This window comes from Myotis nattereri (assembly GCF_964212035.1).
Source record: "Myotis nattereri genome assembly, chromosome: 4".
NCBI classification, from domain to species: Eukaryota; Metazoa; Chordata; class Mammalia; order Chiroptera; family Vespertilionidae; genus Myotis; species Myotis nattereri.
Window position 1 is genome coordinate 99,853,396 of NC_138079.1, and position 16,350 is coordinate 99,869,745.

The following is a 16,350-nucleotide window of genomic DNA, read 5'->3' on the forward strand; positions in this document are numbered from 1 at the left end:
CTCCGCCCGGCCCTCGGCGCCCGCTCCGGCGGCCCCGCTCCCCTCTCGGCTCGGCCTCCCGGAGCCGCGGCGGCGGCGGCAGCGGCGGCGGCGGCGGAACGGGGGGTGGGGGGGCGCGGCGGCGGCGGCTCCGCTGCGCGCATTGTTTTTCCTTACGGCGGCCGGCTGCGGGCGGGGAGCGGAGCCCGGAGCCCCTCGGTCGTCGGGCCGCGAGCGAATTAATTAAGTGGGGCGCGGGGGGGGGGGGTAGTGAGGCGGCGGCGCGGCGGCGGCACCATGTTCCCCGGGACTGCCTAAGCCGGCCGGCCGGGCGCCGTCGCTGCCTGCCGGGCCCGGGGGGGCGGCTGGGCCGCCGGGGCGCCCCCGCCGCGGAGTGTCGCGCTCGGGAGGCGGGCAGGGGATGAGGGGGCCGCGGCCGGCGGCGGCGGCGGCGGCAGCCGGGGGCGGGCGGTGAGCGCTGCGGGGCGCTGTTGCTGTGGCTGAGATTTGGCCGCCGCCTCCCCCACCCGGCTCTGCGCCCTCCCTCCCTCTCGGCGCTCGCTCGCGGCTCGCCGCTCGCGCCCGCTCCTCTCCCCTCGCAGCCGGCCGGGGCGGCGCCGACCCCTGCCCCGGAGCCCTCGCCGGCCCTGCCGTCCGCTCTCGGGGCTGTTGTCGAGAGCGGGTGAAAATGGCCGAAAACTTGCTGGACGGACCGCCCAACCCCAAGCGAGCCAAACTCAGCTCGCCCGGCTTCCCGGCGAATGACAGCACAGGTGAGGAGGGGGCCGGGCGGGGGGCGGGGGCCGCGGGGGGCGCTGTCAGATCGCCCCGAAGGCGAGGGCCCCCGGAGAGCCGAGCTCGGCGGCGTGCCGTCGGAGCACCCCCCAAACGGAGCCCCTTCCCCGGAGCCCCGCCGGAGAGGGGAAGTTTGTGGGGAGACTGTCCGGGCCCGAGGTGGGGGCAGATGCCCGGTGCGCTCGGGTTTCCCGGAGTTAGTGAGCCCTCCTCGCGTGCAAAACCGAATGGCACTTGCAGGGAGAGAAAGTAAAGCGGAGCGTGTTTATTTCGCGTGGGGATTCCGTCCGCCTCCCGCGATCGCCGTGTGTCAACACACGCGTGGCTGTCGGGCGGGGGGGGGTGGGGGGGGTTGACAGCGGAGGGGGCGTTAGCGTGAGGGCTGGAGAGGGAGCGGCGCAGCGGACCCCCGGTGTTTTCTGAGTCGGTGACATTCCCGCTGCTGCGGCCAGAAGACGCTCGGCGGAGCCGCCAGCCTGTGAGTTACAACTTAGAAGTTTCTTGGAGTGTTTTTGAAAACTCTTTGTTGTTTGGTCACCTATATCGTGTCCTCTTTTCACCACCCCGAACTTCGTTAGCAAGATGTCCTAAAAGTTGCTGTGGTGTGTTTAATTTCACAAAAGTGTAACTTTAGAAGGAAGTTAAATAGAGCAGATTCGCTGGGGCTGCAGTCACCATTGGAGCGCATGTTGCTTTTACAGTGTAGGTATGTGAAAATCAAGAAATTATGATTTCTTAAAAAAAAAACATTTTATCAGGATACTGAGTAAATCATTTTTTTTATTTTTTTATTAACCAGCTTCCTTGAAAACTTTCTTAGGTATTCATCATTTGCCTAAGAGAAGTATTTTAGTTTTCCATTCATTTAATAATTCTGGGTTCTTCTGGGCTGGTTCATGGTAGCATTGTGAACCAGTTGTATTTCCTCTTTTAGAGCTCTTCTTTGCAGTAAAAACTTGCTGCCGCTTGGGAACAGTTCTGTCTCCGGTGTAGCTTGCATTTCTCCAGTCTCATCTTGGAGTAGCAGCATCTGAAAATCAGTTTATAATGAATGGGTCCAAATTGAATTACATTGCTGTAGCAATCCCTTCATATTTGTAGCAGACAACAGCTGTTCAGCTTCTGCCAATATTTCTATGACTGACCACTAGCATATTTCTGAAAAAATCTATTTCTGCTTAAACAAAACTTGAATTTTATGGTTCCGGTTTTAATACAATTCTTACAGTATTAGTTAATGTAGAAGTAAGACAAACAACTTTTTAAAAAAATCTGTCATGAGATTCTTGTCTAATTAAAATGAAATTTGTTAAACAGTGGGGAGGAATAAGTAAGTCTCATGGAATATAAAAGTCTCTAATAAGACTTAAAAACATAAAGATTTGAGTTTAATGTTAATTTTATAAAATCAACTAATGTGAAGTGAGAAATGTGATTTAAACACCCTTTTACAGCAGAACAGATCTTTGCTTGATTAATCTTGCCATGTTTGAGTGAAATGTAGATCATTACAAGCAAGTTCAGCTTTGAAGATTGTTCTCTGAAACAACTTTTTGGATGGCTTTTTCAGCTTTGCTATTGTTGAATGAGGGTATTGCAGATTTTGTTTTATACAGAGGAAGATATTAGTAACTAAGACTTAACAAAAAGGCTTGTCCTACTATATACATCTAGCTGTTTCCAAGATAGAGTCCAAAGGATGGCTTTTGAGTAGTTTGGTTACTTGGATATTCAGATATTTAGTGTGCTGCTAATCACAATGAAATTTATTGGAAAGGATTTTCCATTCTTGCCCACTTTTCCCCCGTTCCTTTCCAGTTTTGTTCCTCATAAGATATGTTATCGTGAAAGGGTTAATTAGTGTGGGGGGCCAAGGAGGGAATCACCGAGCATATTAAACAAGATACAACTTTGTCCCTTGTAACTAGTAGTCTAAGACAGATCTTAAGGCCTTAGATAAAGGAAATAAAGGACTAATGGAATTACACTACAAAGAGTCAAAGGAGTGAAGGCATTTGGTTAGATGGGAAAGTGAGGAGAGACCTGGGAATAACATTCTTGAGAGACTCAACCTTATATTAGTGAGGAATTGTGTGTTTGAGGCTTCTAGGAGAAAATTGAGCCAGTAGGAACAAGGTGTGTTCCCTGCTCTGGTGGTAAAATTTGAGGGAGAGGAACTCTGTGCATGGGAAGAGCTGAGGGGTTAGAATTGGGAAGAGGCCTGAGAAACAAGAGAGAGCTACTTGGACTGCCGATGCCGTGCATGCGTATTTGTGAGGACTGGCCTGTGATGAGTCTGGGGGCCAAGAGAACAGAACCCCTGCTCTTGGGGAGCGGATCAGCCAAAGTGCTGTATGACTGGCAGGCACTTGCAGTCTGTCAGGAGGTGCGTGGATGTGTATAAAACACTCCACAGTGAAGTAAGGCAGCATCTCCAGGTGATATGCCACTGCCACCAATGGCAGGCAGGAGAGGTCAGGAAAGTCTGAGGAGAGCATGCAGCGGTGATTCGGGAATAGGGAATGCGCCCCAAAGGAGGGCAGAAGAGGAAGAAGCTTAAACACTTTCACACAACTGTATTCTTCCTTTATTTGGCACCCTTTATAAGAAGTAGGACTTTGTGTTACCAGTATATAGTTAGTTGAGTGTTTTGGAAACTTCTTCATTTAATATGTCCAAATTATAACAGCATATTAGTCTTTCAACAGCAGGATTCATGATTTCACAGTGTAGGGGAAATAAATATCCAGGCAAGCAGTAGACTTTTTTTGGTCAGCTTAATTGAGGCCAAATTTACATACAACAAATAGGTTTTATAAAAAAAAGTGCAATAAGGCTGCCTTCTAAAAATTGAAGATAGATATATCTCATGTGTAAGTGTCCCTGAACATTCGTGATTACATTGAATGTGAATCCCTGTAAGTGTAATAGAAAACTATATTTAAAGAAAGCTTATGGTAAATATGGCTATCAACCAAAATACTTTTTACAATAAAATTATGATCTTTTTTGTGTGTACAGTGCTTTATGCATCAGAGTGCTTTTCTCTCCATCATCTCAGCTTGTTCCTCACGGCATCCTGTGAGGTAGCAAGGGGAGATACTATTCCTGCTGCTTCTAGGTGCGGCACCATACTTGAGAGAGGTAATCTGCCCAAAATAAGAGGGTCCAAGCCAGAACCAAACCAACATTAGTAAATAGGTCTATTCAGTCTACATCCATAAATATGGAATTTGCTTTAATCATGAACCCAGGAGACTGCAGTACTTGGCAAGTTTCAGTAGCATAACTCTAGCAAGTGAATTAAATCCCTGCGGGGAAAGTTTGTAATCACTGTGGAGGGAGCAGGGCTGTGTTCTTCCTGCTGGGGCTCGGGGCAGAGACTCCCCCTTTCCTCTGGTTTTGGCAGCAACAGGATACACGTTGGTCTTATCTTCGTGGTTATTGCAGTGAATAATGGAGGCCCGTCAAATTATTTCATCTCTTAACTAAGTTCTGGCTAAATAGGAAGTGTAAGTTTTGTAGAGACTTCTAGGGCTAGGGCTTGTCATGACTGCTTTTCTTTTGTTAGAAAAGTAGGGGCTTTTAAATAACCGAGAAGGGTGAGAACAGTGGTTCCATTTGAAGTTCCTCAGGGGTGATGGGAATGAATCCCACCAAGGTGCTTTGGCAGTTGATCAGAAGATTGAAAATCATTCCTGTTTAACATTCAGATTTGATTCTGTAATTCTTAAACAGAATTGAAAATGAGTTCTAAAGGGACTGAGGCTTAATTCTACAGTCAGAAGTTGATGCTGAGATTGTTAGTATTTTGTTTTGTTTTTAAATGTTTTTATTGATTTCAAAGAGAGGAAGGGAGAGGGAGAGAGAGAAACATCAGTGATGAGAATTATCAACCAGCTGCCTCCTGCACGCCCCCTACTGGCATGTGCAGTGCCCACTCGAGCTGTGACCTTCTGGATCATTGGTTGATGCTCAACCACTGAGCAACATCAGCTGGGCTAGCCAATGTTTTAAAAACTTCTGACTTGTGTCCTTATGGTAGTGTAACAAAGTATATTATGTGGGGTTACATAAATGCCAACTTTGTATTTTTATTTAGTGTGTTTGAAAACAAAACAGTTACCCTGGCCAGTGTGACAAAGGGGTTAGAACGCTTGCCCGAGCACCAAAGAGTTTCAGGTTTGATCCCTGAGCTCCAGGTCAGGTTGTGTGTAGGAGGCAACCAGTTGATATATCTCTCACATTGATGTTTCTCTCTCTCCCTTCTGCTCTCTTAAAAAAATCAATGGAAAATACATCCTTGGGTAAGGATTAACAAGGAAAAAAAACCACACCACAAAATAGTTAAAAATGATTTTGCCAAATAATGCCTTCTCCTGTTAAAATGAAGTGTATCTATTGCGTAAAGCAAGATTAGGAAAGCTTGGTTTATGAGCCATTTTGGTTCTTGGGGTAACCTTAGTCAGGACACCATCTCTTTTTCTTTTCATTGATTTGGGGGTGGGGGGAGAGGGAGGGAGGGAGGGAGAGAGAAAAATACCATTATCTGTTCCACTTATTTATGCATTCATTGCGTTGTATGTGCTCTGACCAGGGATCAAAACTACAGCCGTGGTATATAGGGACAGCACTCTAACCAACTGAGCTACCCAGCCAGGCCAGGGTAAAATACCACCTTTTTATCTTATCCAAACCAGTACTTGAAATATATTTCAAGAAACCACAGGGCATGTGAAGAGGTATTTCTCAAATGAGATTGGGAATAGCCAAGGAACTTAAGTTCAGGCCTTCCCAGAACCATTGTGTACTGATGGCTGTAGTTTGCACCATTCCCAAACTTTTTTTTTGGTTCTCACTTGAGGGTGTTTTTTTCCCATTGATTTTCAGAGAGAGTGGAATGGAGGGAGGGAGTGGTAGAGAGAGGGGGGGAGAGAAACACTGATGTGAGACATATCGATTGGTTGCCTCCCTCATGCCCCCTGACCAGAGTTGGATTGAACCAGGTACATGTCTTTGACTAGGAATTGAATCCATGATCCTTTGATGCTCAGGCTGATGCCCCAATTCCTGAGACACTGGCCAGGGCACCACACCTTTATTATGTAATACACGGGTGGGTAGGCTTTTTGTAGAGGACCTATTTTCAGTTTTGTGGACCCTGTGATTTGTTACAGCTACTCAACACTGCCATTTTAGCAAGAAAGCTGTCCTGGACAGTAATACAGGAATCGGTGTGTCTATGTGCCAGTAAAACTACAATTTGGCCCTCGGTGTGGGGGCCCTAATGTCATGTGCGACGAATGCTCTGAGGATCCATTAGGAGCACTGGACTGCCGGGGTTGCACTAGTCTTAGATGCCTCTGAAGAGTTTGAGGATCAGTTGAACAGCAGCAGCACAGGTTTTTTGAGCACCTACTATGCACTTATCTGACTGCTAACCCTCAAGCACGGGGAGCAGGGCTTCATAAGCCCTTGAGATGCAGTGAGCCACATGGGGAGCCGCCGACAGAGCCCCTCTGTCTTTTTTGTTCCTTTTAAACACTTTTACATATAATTTAAAATCAGTTAAGTTTAACAAGAACAGTTAAGGTGATTTTGTTCCTTTGCTTGTCGTTTTGCTCTTCGTTGTCATCTTCTGCCCTCCAAGTCTGCATCTTCCAGTGAAACTTGAAGGTGAGCTGCTCTGCTCTGCAAGAGCTTGTAAGATCTTTTCACAGCCATATTCTCATTGCTGGGAGCGGTGCCTGGCACATGACCCTCCAGAAATACTTGAGGGAATGAGGGAATGAATGTGCAGTATTTATCTTCCAAAGTTCTTATATTTTTTTCTCACAAGATAGTGCTTTTAAGTTAATTGCCACAAATTTTAAGATCTGTATGTCCTAATCCTAAATTCTATTGAGATACAGATGTGTACCTGTGCATTTTCACCTGTAGGCCAACCTGGCTAGCTGTCGGAGTACTCAGGCTATGGCCTATTTGGGGCTCTTATAGGCTTCTTGGGGGATCCTTAGTGGTGGTAGCACAGGTCATGGTGTTGACTGGACAGTATGGGGGTGAAAGCACTGGCTCTGGAGCCCGGCCAAGTGGGTGCAGTCTTTCCCCCTCCTCTTTACTAGCATCATGACCCTGGTAAGTTAGATCAGTTATCTGAACCTCAATTTCTTCATCTATAAAATAGAGATAATCACCATTCTCATCTCAAAGGGTGGTTATGAGAGTAGAATGAAATGATGTGTGAAAAGTGCCTGGTCTGAAGTAAGTGCTTAGTGCATGGCTGCTGGAACTGCCCTCATCAGGGAAGGTGGGTGTGCCCTGTAGTCCAAACTCACTGGGAGTGCTCATTTGATTGGACTAGAGATTTGTTTGTCAATGGTTCTGGAACCTTGTATGCATATCCACACAGGTCCATTGAGGAGATCTGTTGTAGTGTAGCTCACTCAGTGAGTATATAGCCAAAAATTATATAATCAATACTATTGATTTTTGCCACCACTTCAATTGCATTTTTTTAAATAGGAACAGAATGGCCATGAAATTCTAAAATTGCAAAAACTTAAGTGGTGTGGTATGTTCTGAAAATTCTTGCTAATTTTGAAGCATATTTCATGGACTGTTTAAGTATCAAATGAATATGTGATTCTACTTCTTTACTGGATATATTGCAATTCAGTCTGAGGTACCTTTTAGGCCAGTGATGGCGAATCTATGACACGTGTGTCAGAGGTGACACGCGAACTCATTTTTTTTTGGTTGATTTTTCTTTGTTAAATGGCATTTAAATATATAACATAAATATCAAAAATATAAATCTTTGTTTTACTATGGTTGCAAATATCAAAAAATTTCTATATGTGACATGGCACCAGAGTTAAGTTAGGGTTTTTCAAAATGCTGACATGCCGAGCTCAGAAGGTTCGCCATCACTGTGTTAGGCAGTAGTAGTGTACAAAGGATTCTGATCAATGCTTTTGAGTGGCTTAGAATTGTGTTGACAAGATGAGACTCAGAGTCAAAACTTGAAAAAGAACACAAAATGCAATCAAATGCTAAATGCATGAGTCAGAAAGGGCAGCCCGAAGAGGGCTTCATTTATACACCTGCTCGTTACTGAATGCCCCTGTTTGCAGAAGCCCAGGGCTGGGCGTCCGAGTGAGGGATAGCACCTTAGACTTAGGGGGATGGGTGAAGGGCCTTGGCTAAAAGAAGCACACACCAGCAATAGCCTGGTGGGCCCTCTGTGCTCCTGGGCTCTGGTGCCTCTTGGGCCTCTCTCTCCTGCTGGGCCAGAGCAAGGAGCCAGATAGTTGGGGAGCCTGCTGGTTTTCTGTGCCTCTTTATTATTGGGAGAGACACCCTGGTCATTCTCAACAGTTTTGCTTTTGTAGGTGTGATCGCCCTGGGGCTCTCATCTATGTCCATCTTCTCTGGTTGTCCCAGACAGTCGCTCATAAGCTCTCATAAGCTCTGGCCTTGCCTTCTGTTTTTCAGCACATTGCCTGGTGTTCCTTCAGCCTGCTCTGAGGCCTTTTCCTACTGATTCCTCTCTCCTCAGAATTCCATTCCATGGCTAATGGGCTCCTTGGGTCTGGTGTGCTAGTCCACGGCCCCTGCATTAACTATTCCACACTCCCAGTTCAGTCTTAGGTTTAACTTTCAGGAACATGCTTCCATTGCAGCATATCACTGGTGCCAAAGTGTAAGCTCTCTGCCAGTGCTTGTTGCGGCGGGGTGGGGGGCTTTGTATATTCGACTTTGCATGGGGGCTGTGATCCTTTGACACAGGAAAGAGTCATGCACAGGGTCCAGTGGGAGCAGAGCAGGGCTTTGACTGAAGAGAAGTGACTCAGATTTGGTGGAGAGCTCTTTGGACAATGGAAGAGGGGCAGGAAAGGCATGGAAGTAAGCAAAAGTGGTTTGTTGTTTTCCAAGTTCTTAGACAATTTTGAGAATGTTGCTGTATTTGAAAAACTGCCTTTAAGATGTGTTTTTTTTTTTTTTGTTCTAAATTTGGGAAGCAAGGCTATTTTTGAGCTCTATGTCTAAAAGTTAATTCTTTTCTTTTTAAACCTTACCCTTAGAAAGACTTGGATAGCATCTCCCATGTGACACTTTCCCCCGTGTTTCATTTCCATTAATCAAAAGAAAGTTTACTTGAACTATAGCTAAGAATAGTAAAATCTAATGGTGACAAAAATTTCACTTTGACTAAATCTGACTTTCCTATTTCTAGGTGTTCCATCTGCTACTATTTGAAAATCTCTTAATTTTCCAGTCTTTCTAATAACACCTGTGTTTTACTGTATATAGTAGGTGTCTCTCTCTCTCTCTTTCTCTCTTTTTAGATCCTCACCTGAGGATATGCTTATTGATTTTAGAGAGGAGAGGGGGAAGGGGGCGGGGGGAGAGAGAAATATATTGACCGGTTAGTTGTCTTCTGTGCATGCCCCAACCGGGGATAGATCCCGCAACCTAAGTATGTGTCCTGAGTGGGAATTGAACCTGCAGCCTTCATTGTACAGGACAATGCTCCAACCATCTGAGCCACACCGACCAGAGCTACAGTAGGTGTTTCTTAAGTAATTGTAGCTGTTTAATGGGGTTGTACAATTCTTGTACAAGCCTTTTATAACTTAAAAGCTTCTCTTTGCACTACCCCCCCAAATATTTTGTGTGTTTTTTCTTATCAAAACTATATTATAATCAATGAAATAGCAGGAAAAATAAGCTACTATTCTCTATAAGAGCCTGTAGAGAGAGGCTTGTGAAATATTTAAAGTGTATTTGGCATTTGATTACAAACTGAATGATGACACTTGGGGACTATAGAAATCTATCAAATAATTAGAGTTTGCTTGCTTTGACAATTATGGACTATAAGAGCTTGACCCAATTCCTTTGGATTAAAATATTTTTAGTATTTGTCACCTGATTAAAAGTAGAACCTTCTAACCATGACTCAGAGTTGAAGGAAATGTCAGAGCTTTTTATATGGGATGTGGGCATTGTGGTAGTAAGGAGGGAGCCCTGGCCTCCACTCAGAGTAGACACTGAATCTTGCCTCCCAGCTCATCAACTTTGTGACTTGGGGTCCGTGACTTTACCTTTGAGCTGTGGCAGGGTTGGGGGAGGGTTGTCTCATCTCTAAAATGATTTTTTTCTTCTAGAACTTTCCATTTCTTTTTACTTTAATAAGCTTTGTATACTGGAGCTACTATGGTTCCTGGAATATAGCAGGTTGTGGCAGCTGTTATTACTGTTTGTGTGGGAAACTATATGTTACCAACCTCTCTGGCTGGTGAAGGTTGGGATGATGTAGGCTATGAGTCTGACCCAGAACCAGATCCTTGGAAGTTCCTTGCTGAGTAAATGTGAAGACACCTCCCCTGCCTGTTTTGCCTCCAGCACCAGGGCTAGTGTAGTCTCAGAACAGGCTTGCAGAAGAGTGAATTAGAAGTTGAGATTCAGGCATCTTATAAAACTAGTAATAGTTGGACATCTTTTACTCAGTCTGGATTTGAAGTTAAAAGCTGTTATTTTATTGGAAAATTGAAGTCTTAACGAAACTATTTTTCTAGTATTTCAGAACAAGGGCTTGATTTAGGTTAGGATTTAAAAGGGAAAAGCGAGTGGTGAAATTACAAAAATTGTCTTTTTTGTCTTTTTTTTCAATCCTCACCCAAGGAGTGGGGATATTTTTCCCTTTGGTTTCTAGAGAGAATGGAAGGGAGTCGGGTGGGGGAGAGTGAGAGAAAGAAAGAAACATCGATGTGAGAGACATGTGGATTGGTCCCCTACCGCACTAGAACTGGCAACCCAGGTACGTGCCTTTGGGAATTGAACCTATGACTCTCCAGTGGGCAAGCCAGTGCTCTAACTATATTATAATCAACTAGAGGCCCGGTGCACAAAAATTTGTGCACTTGGGGGGAAGGGGGGGGTCCCTCAGCCCAGCCTGTGCCCTCTCGCAGTCTGGGACCCCTCGAGAGATAACGACCTGCTGGCTTAGGCCTGCTCCCGGGTGGCAGAGGGCAGGCCCAATCCCTAGGTGCAGCCCCTGGTCGGGCTCAGAGCAGGGCCGATTGGGGAGTTGGGGCGCCGCCCCCTGTCATGCACAGAGCAGGGCGGATTGGGAGGTTGCGATGCCACTCTCAGTCATGCTCAGGGTAGGGCCGATTGGGGGGTTGGGGCACCGCCCCCTGTTACACTCAAGGCAGGGTCGATAGGGAGGTTGCAGTGCCACCCCCTGTCACGCACAGAGCAGGGCCCATCAGGGGTTTGTGGCACCGCCACTGTCACACTCAGGGCAGGGCCGATGGGGAGGTTATGGCTCTACCCTGTCATACACAGAGCAGAGCCCGTGGGGTGGGGGGGTTGGGGTGCCGCACCCTGTCACAACAGAGCTGCAGGGCGATCAGGGGGTTGGGGAGCTCCCCCTATCAGGCACAGAGCAGGGCTGATCAGGGGGTTGGGGCGCCGCACCCTGTCACACACAGAGTAGGGCCAATCAGGGGGTTGGGGTGCCACACCCTGTCACACACAGCCGCAGGGCGATCAGGGTGTTGGGGAGCTCCCCCCTATCAGGCACAGAGCAGGGTCGATGAGGGGGTTGGGGCGCCTTCCCCTGTCAGGAACAGAGCAGGGCCAATAGGGAGGTTGTGGCTCCGCCCCCTGTCACACACAGAGCCGCAGGGCGATCAGGGGGTTTGGGCGCTGCCCCCTGTCACGCTGATCCCGGTGCCAGGAGGCCTCGCGGCTCTGCTGATCCTGGTGCTGGGAGGCATATTACCCTTTTACTATATAGGATAGAGGCCTGGTGCATGGGTGGGGGCTGGCTGGTTTGCCCTGAAGGGTGTTCTGGATCAGGGTGGGGGTCCCCACTGGGGTGCCTGGCCAGCCTGGATGAGGGGATGATGCCTATTTGCAGCTGGTCCCCACTGGGGTGCCTGGCCATTCTGGGTGAGGGGCTGAGGGCTGTTTTCAGGCTGGCGAGTGACTGAAGCTCCCAACTGCTCCTTTTTTTCTTTTTTTTTTTTCTTTTTTTTTATTCTGGGCCAGCTTTAGCTCTGAGGCTTGGCTCCAGCTCTGAGGCCTCAGCTGCTGAAAGCAGGTATCTGGTTTGTTTAGGTTCTATAATCGAAACTATGTATCAACTCCAGCTCTGAGATCCCGGCTCGCTGAATGCTGGTTTCTGGGGTTTTGTTTAGCTTCTATATTTGTTACATAGTTGCTTAGAGTTGTAGCTCAGAGGCCTGCAGTGGCAGGCGGGGAACGTTGGAGTCCTCCGTCACTGAAGCAAGCAAGCCTCATGTTAGTTTCAAGCTGCCTGGCTGCTGGCCGCCATCTTGGCTGGCAGTTAATTTGCATATCGCCCTGATTAGCCAATGGGAAGGGTAGCGGTCATACGCTAATTACCATGTTTCTCTTTTATTAGATAGGATGAGCCACGCCAGCCAAGGCTAGTCTTTTTTTTTTTTTTTCTTCAGAAAACAGGGTTAGAGAAGAAAATGGCCTTGGGATCACTATGCAGTTTAGTAAGGGTGATCGGATAAAGGAAATATCAGTGAAATTTAATCTCCTTTTTGGTTCAGTTACCACTGGTCTTGGAAGGAGGAGATTCAGCTCCTTGCTTATTGTGGGACTTTTCTTAAAAATAACAAAAAGACATAAAGTATTGATTTTCTGTGTCATTTTGGTTGTGCCTCTGCTACTATTGGGATTGTTTTTGTTTGAAGAGCACAGCTTGCTCAGAGTTAAGCTTCTCTTAAAAAATCTCTGAGGAAATCATTTGAATTATCAAGAGATAATTCAATATTTTAACATGCACTGATGATTTTCTCAATCTTTTAATGTTTAAGGAAAAACTGATTCACAATAGTAAGAGAGTAGATTTAGACATTTTCTTTGTTTGAAATGCCAGTATTATTTTTTTAAAATATATTTTTATTGATTTCAGAGAGGAAGGGAAAGGGAGAGAGAGATAGAAACATCAATGATGAGAGAGAATCATTGATCAGCTGCCTCCTGCACGCCCCACACTGGAGAACAAGCCTGCAACCCAGGCATGTGCCCTGACTGGAACCAAACTGTGACCTCCTGGTTCATAGGTCGATGCTTAACCACTGAGCCACGCCAGCTGTGCGCTAGTGTTGTTATGATAATCTCTTAAGTTGGCACTGCCTAGTAGAACTTTCTGTGTTGATGGACATGTTCTATATCTGCACTGTCCAGTACTGGAACCATTGGCTACTTGTGGTTATTTGAGCATTTGAACTGTTACTAATGTTACTCGGGAACTAAATTTTAAGTTTTACTTAATTTTTATTATTGTAGATAGCCACATCTGGCTCCTGGCTTCTGTATTGTACAGCACAGACCTAAATACATTTACTTAAACTCACTTGTCTGAAGTTTTCTTTAAGGTATTTGTTATCTAAAAGACAAAGTTCTTTTAAAGGGACTGTCTTTTAAAGATAGAAGGTACTTTCAGAAATATTCAGTGCTTTACGTTTAGGATTATTCACTATTTAGAAAATATGTTACACTGTAGTGTTAGCCCTGGAGATCTGTTGGGGACACAACAGGTCTAGTGTCTCCCTTCATGGAAGGCATCTGTAGTCAGGTGTGACCTCAGAGGAGAGGTTCATGTATGATTAGAGTACAGGATAGAGTCTGTTCTGGATATGGGACGGCCTCTTAGGGGAAGAGGCATTAGCCATGAGACGTGAGGATGAACAGGCGATTTGGAGGAGGGGATACTATTCTAGGCTTGGAAACAGCATAAATAGCAAGTGTGAAGGTCTGGAGGTATAATCTCTTGAGTGTGTAATAGTTTTTGCAAAAACCAGTTTTGTTTTTGGTTTACGTTCATTGGGCTACCATTTAGAATCAGTGTGGTCTTGCTTCTGAGAGGTGGAGACTGCTGGTGTGGTCCTGCTCTTGGGAGTTGGGGGAGCCGGGGTTCCAGTCTCAGTTCTACCATCTCATTCTTTTATTCAGCAAATATTTAAATACTTATAAAATTCAAATTAATTATATGTTTCTTATGTTGGACATTGCTAGGCCGTGGTGATAACAGTGGTGGCTCTGTCCTCTTGGAACTCGGAGCATAGTGGTGTAGGCAGGCAATCCAGCAGTCCCACCAACGCCTGTCTACTTGCAAACTGAGATCAGAGTTGTGGCAGGAAGAAGCTGGATGCGTCAGGTAGGATGGTCAGGGCAGCTTCTTAGCAGAAAGGACATTGGAGCTCTTGCAGGATGAATTATGTGGGAAGTCAGGCATCTGAAGGCAAGCAGAGTCGAGAGCCTCCAAGTGTCAGACCAGGGAGTCCAGGCCATTCTTTAGGGCTTTAAAAACAATACAAAACTTTAGAAACCAATCGCTTCCAGGGTATTTGGAGAAGTCTGGATAAGCTTTTCCAAGGTGTGTGTTTCCATCCAAGTTCCTATCTGCAAGGAGAGTTGAAAATTCTCTCTCTCCTCCCAAAATTCTCTCTCTCCTCCCACACCCCGTTGTAGGAGGGAAAAAACCATGAAAGTTGTTTAAAAATTTTTTTTAAAGTGGGTAATATATTCATAGGGTTCAAAATTCCAAAAAGCACAAAAGAATGTTTGCTGGAAAGCCTCCCTCTCCTGTCTGTTTCCGGAGTCACCCAGTTTTATTCCCCACAGGTAACCAGTGTGCATTATTCTAGAGACATGCTATGCATATATAAGTACATGCTCTCTGTACTTTCTTCCCATAGTGACACATTATACTTGTTGTTCCACTATAAGTACATTTTGGACTGATAGACTCTCAGAGCTGTTGGATATACTAATATTCATAGAGCAGTCTTCATTCTAAAAACACTTTTTAATGGTAAAATGTTTGGTGCTGTACTTAAATAACAAAGTTATTTTAGTGTTTTCAATATTCTGTATATGTAGGAAGAATTGAGGTTTTAAAAAATTTAATTCCATGCCATCTCAAAGAATATTAGAAGTTTTGTTACTGTCGTCATGTTGCACATCATGCAACCAGTTTGTTCATACCAAAGTTGTGTTTATTTTCCCAGTTTCTGGAAAAGATTCTTAAAACCTGTAGTTTTTATTATCCACCTTAGTAGGTAATGTAGAACTATCTGTAACTTCTATATCAAGCAGATAAAGTGGAAATCAGTTTCTTGCTTGGTAGGACTACTATGGATATTCATATTAATGCCAGGCCTTTTCATTAATTTAGTTAATTAATTTAGAGATTGCAAAACATTATTAAAGTGACCAAAAGTCCTTCAGAAGAGGAGTAGCTGAGTCCTCTGCTATTGCAGATGTGGAGGAGGGAGAGTGATGGGCATTTAAGAGAGAAGATAAATTTATTAGATCATTACATAAAAGAGATGGAGAACAAAAATGATAATTAGATTTTTTAGGGGTAAAAGGATATTTACTAGTGTGTGCATAGATTTCCAGAAGTAAATCTCTAGAAATTGTTTTTCTTAGGGGTAAGGAACTGGGGATGGTTTGGGAGGGCTCTCTATTTTCCACTTTATATTCCAAATGCCTTAAAAAACACCTATAAACATAATTTTGTCATGAAAAGCTATTTAAAAAGTAAATCAAATCCAAAGCAAAACATCTTTAGTATTTGTGGTTAGAAGAATCTGTTTAATTGTGAGACGTGGAGTTTTGGTTAGTTCCTGTTGCAAAACCTTTAGCAAGAATGGTTTGAAAAAAGTGTAAATTAACTTGGAGGTGCTGTTCAAAGATTTGAAAATGTGATTGTGATGTCCAGTCATCACTTCTTTGCACAAGCTCTGATTTTAACAGAATCCTTTTATTAGAGGTTTCTTCATTGATGTGCTGGAAGCTACAAGACCTGACAGCCAACTAATGTTTCTTTTTTTTTTTTTAAGATATATTTTATTAATTTTTTACAGAGAGGAAGGGAGAGGGATAGAGAGTCAGAAATATCGATGAGAGAGAAACATTAATCAGCTGCCTCCTGCACACTCCCTACTGGGGATGTGCCCGCAACCAAGGTACATGCCCTTGACCGGAATCGAACCTGGGACCCTTCAGTCCGTAGGCCGACGCTCTATCCACTGAGCCACACTGGTTAGGGCATCTTGGGGGAAAATATTTTATTTTATTTTATTTTTTTATTTATTGCTTAAAGTATTACAAAGGGTATTACATATGTGTCCCAACTAATGTTTCTTTGAGTGTTTTGAAATAATGTCAACTTTTCTGATGTGAGCAACATTTATTTTACTACTACATTGGGCACAAAATGTAGATTGTCACATTCCTTTAGGGAAAAAATAGTACTTTTGAAAAGTCCTTAAAATACTTTTTATTTTCTTGCCTTTTAAGCTCATTTAAACACTTACTATTCAAATCCTTAGTTTGCATTAGGGTTCATTTTTGGTAGTATGCATTCTGTGTGTTTGAATAGATGTATAATGAACATTATGGTATCATACAGAGCAGTGGTCGCCAACCGGTGGTCCGTGAGGTTGAAAGGTTGGCGACCGCTGATACAGAGTATTTTCACTGCCTTAAAAATCCCCTGTGCTCCACCAGTTCATCCCC

General features: G+C 44.8%; 1 protein-coding gene across 2 annotated transcripts in view; it reads left to right on the plus strand.

The window, feature by feature from the left end:
* Positions 1-467: 467 nt before the first annotated feature.
* CREBBP (CREB binding lysine acetyltransferase) overlaps positions 468-16,350 on the plus strand; it is a gene marked incomplete at its 5' end in the record, with an annotated part of 167,738 nt that continues 151,855 nt past the window's right edge. The window contains one exon of one of the 2 annotated variants that reach the window (XM_081089219.1): positions 468-752. In XM_081089219.1, coding sequence (XP_080945345.1) covers positions 668-752 — 85 coding nt within the window. The remainder of the gene's footprint in view (positions 753-16,350) is intronic. The other variant, XM_081089220.1, reaches the window with a different exon arrangement.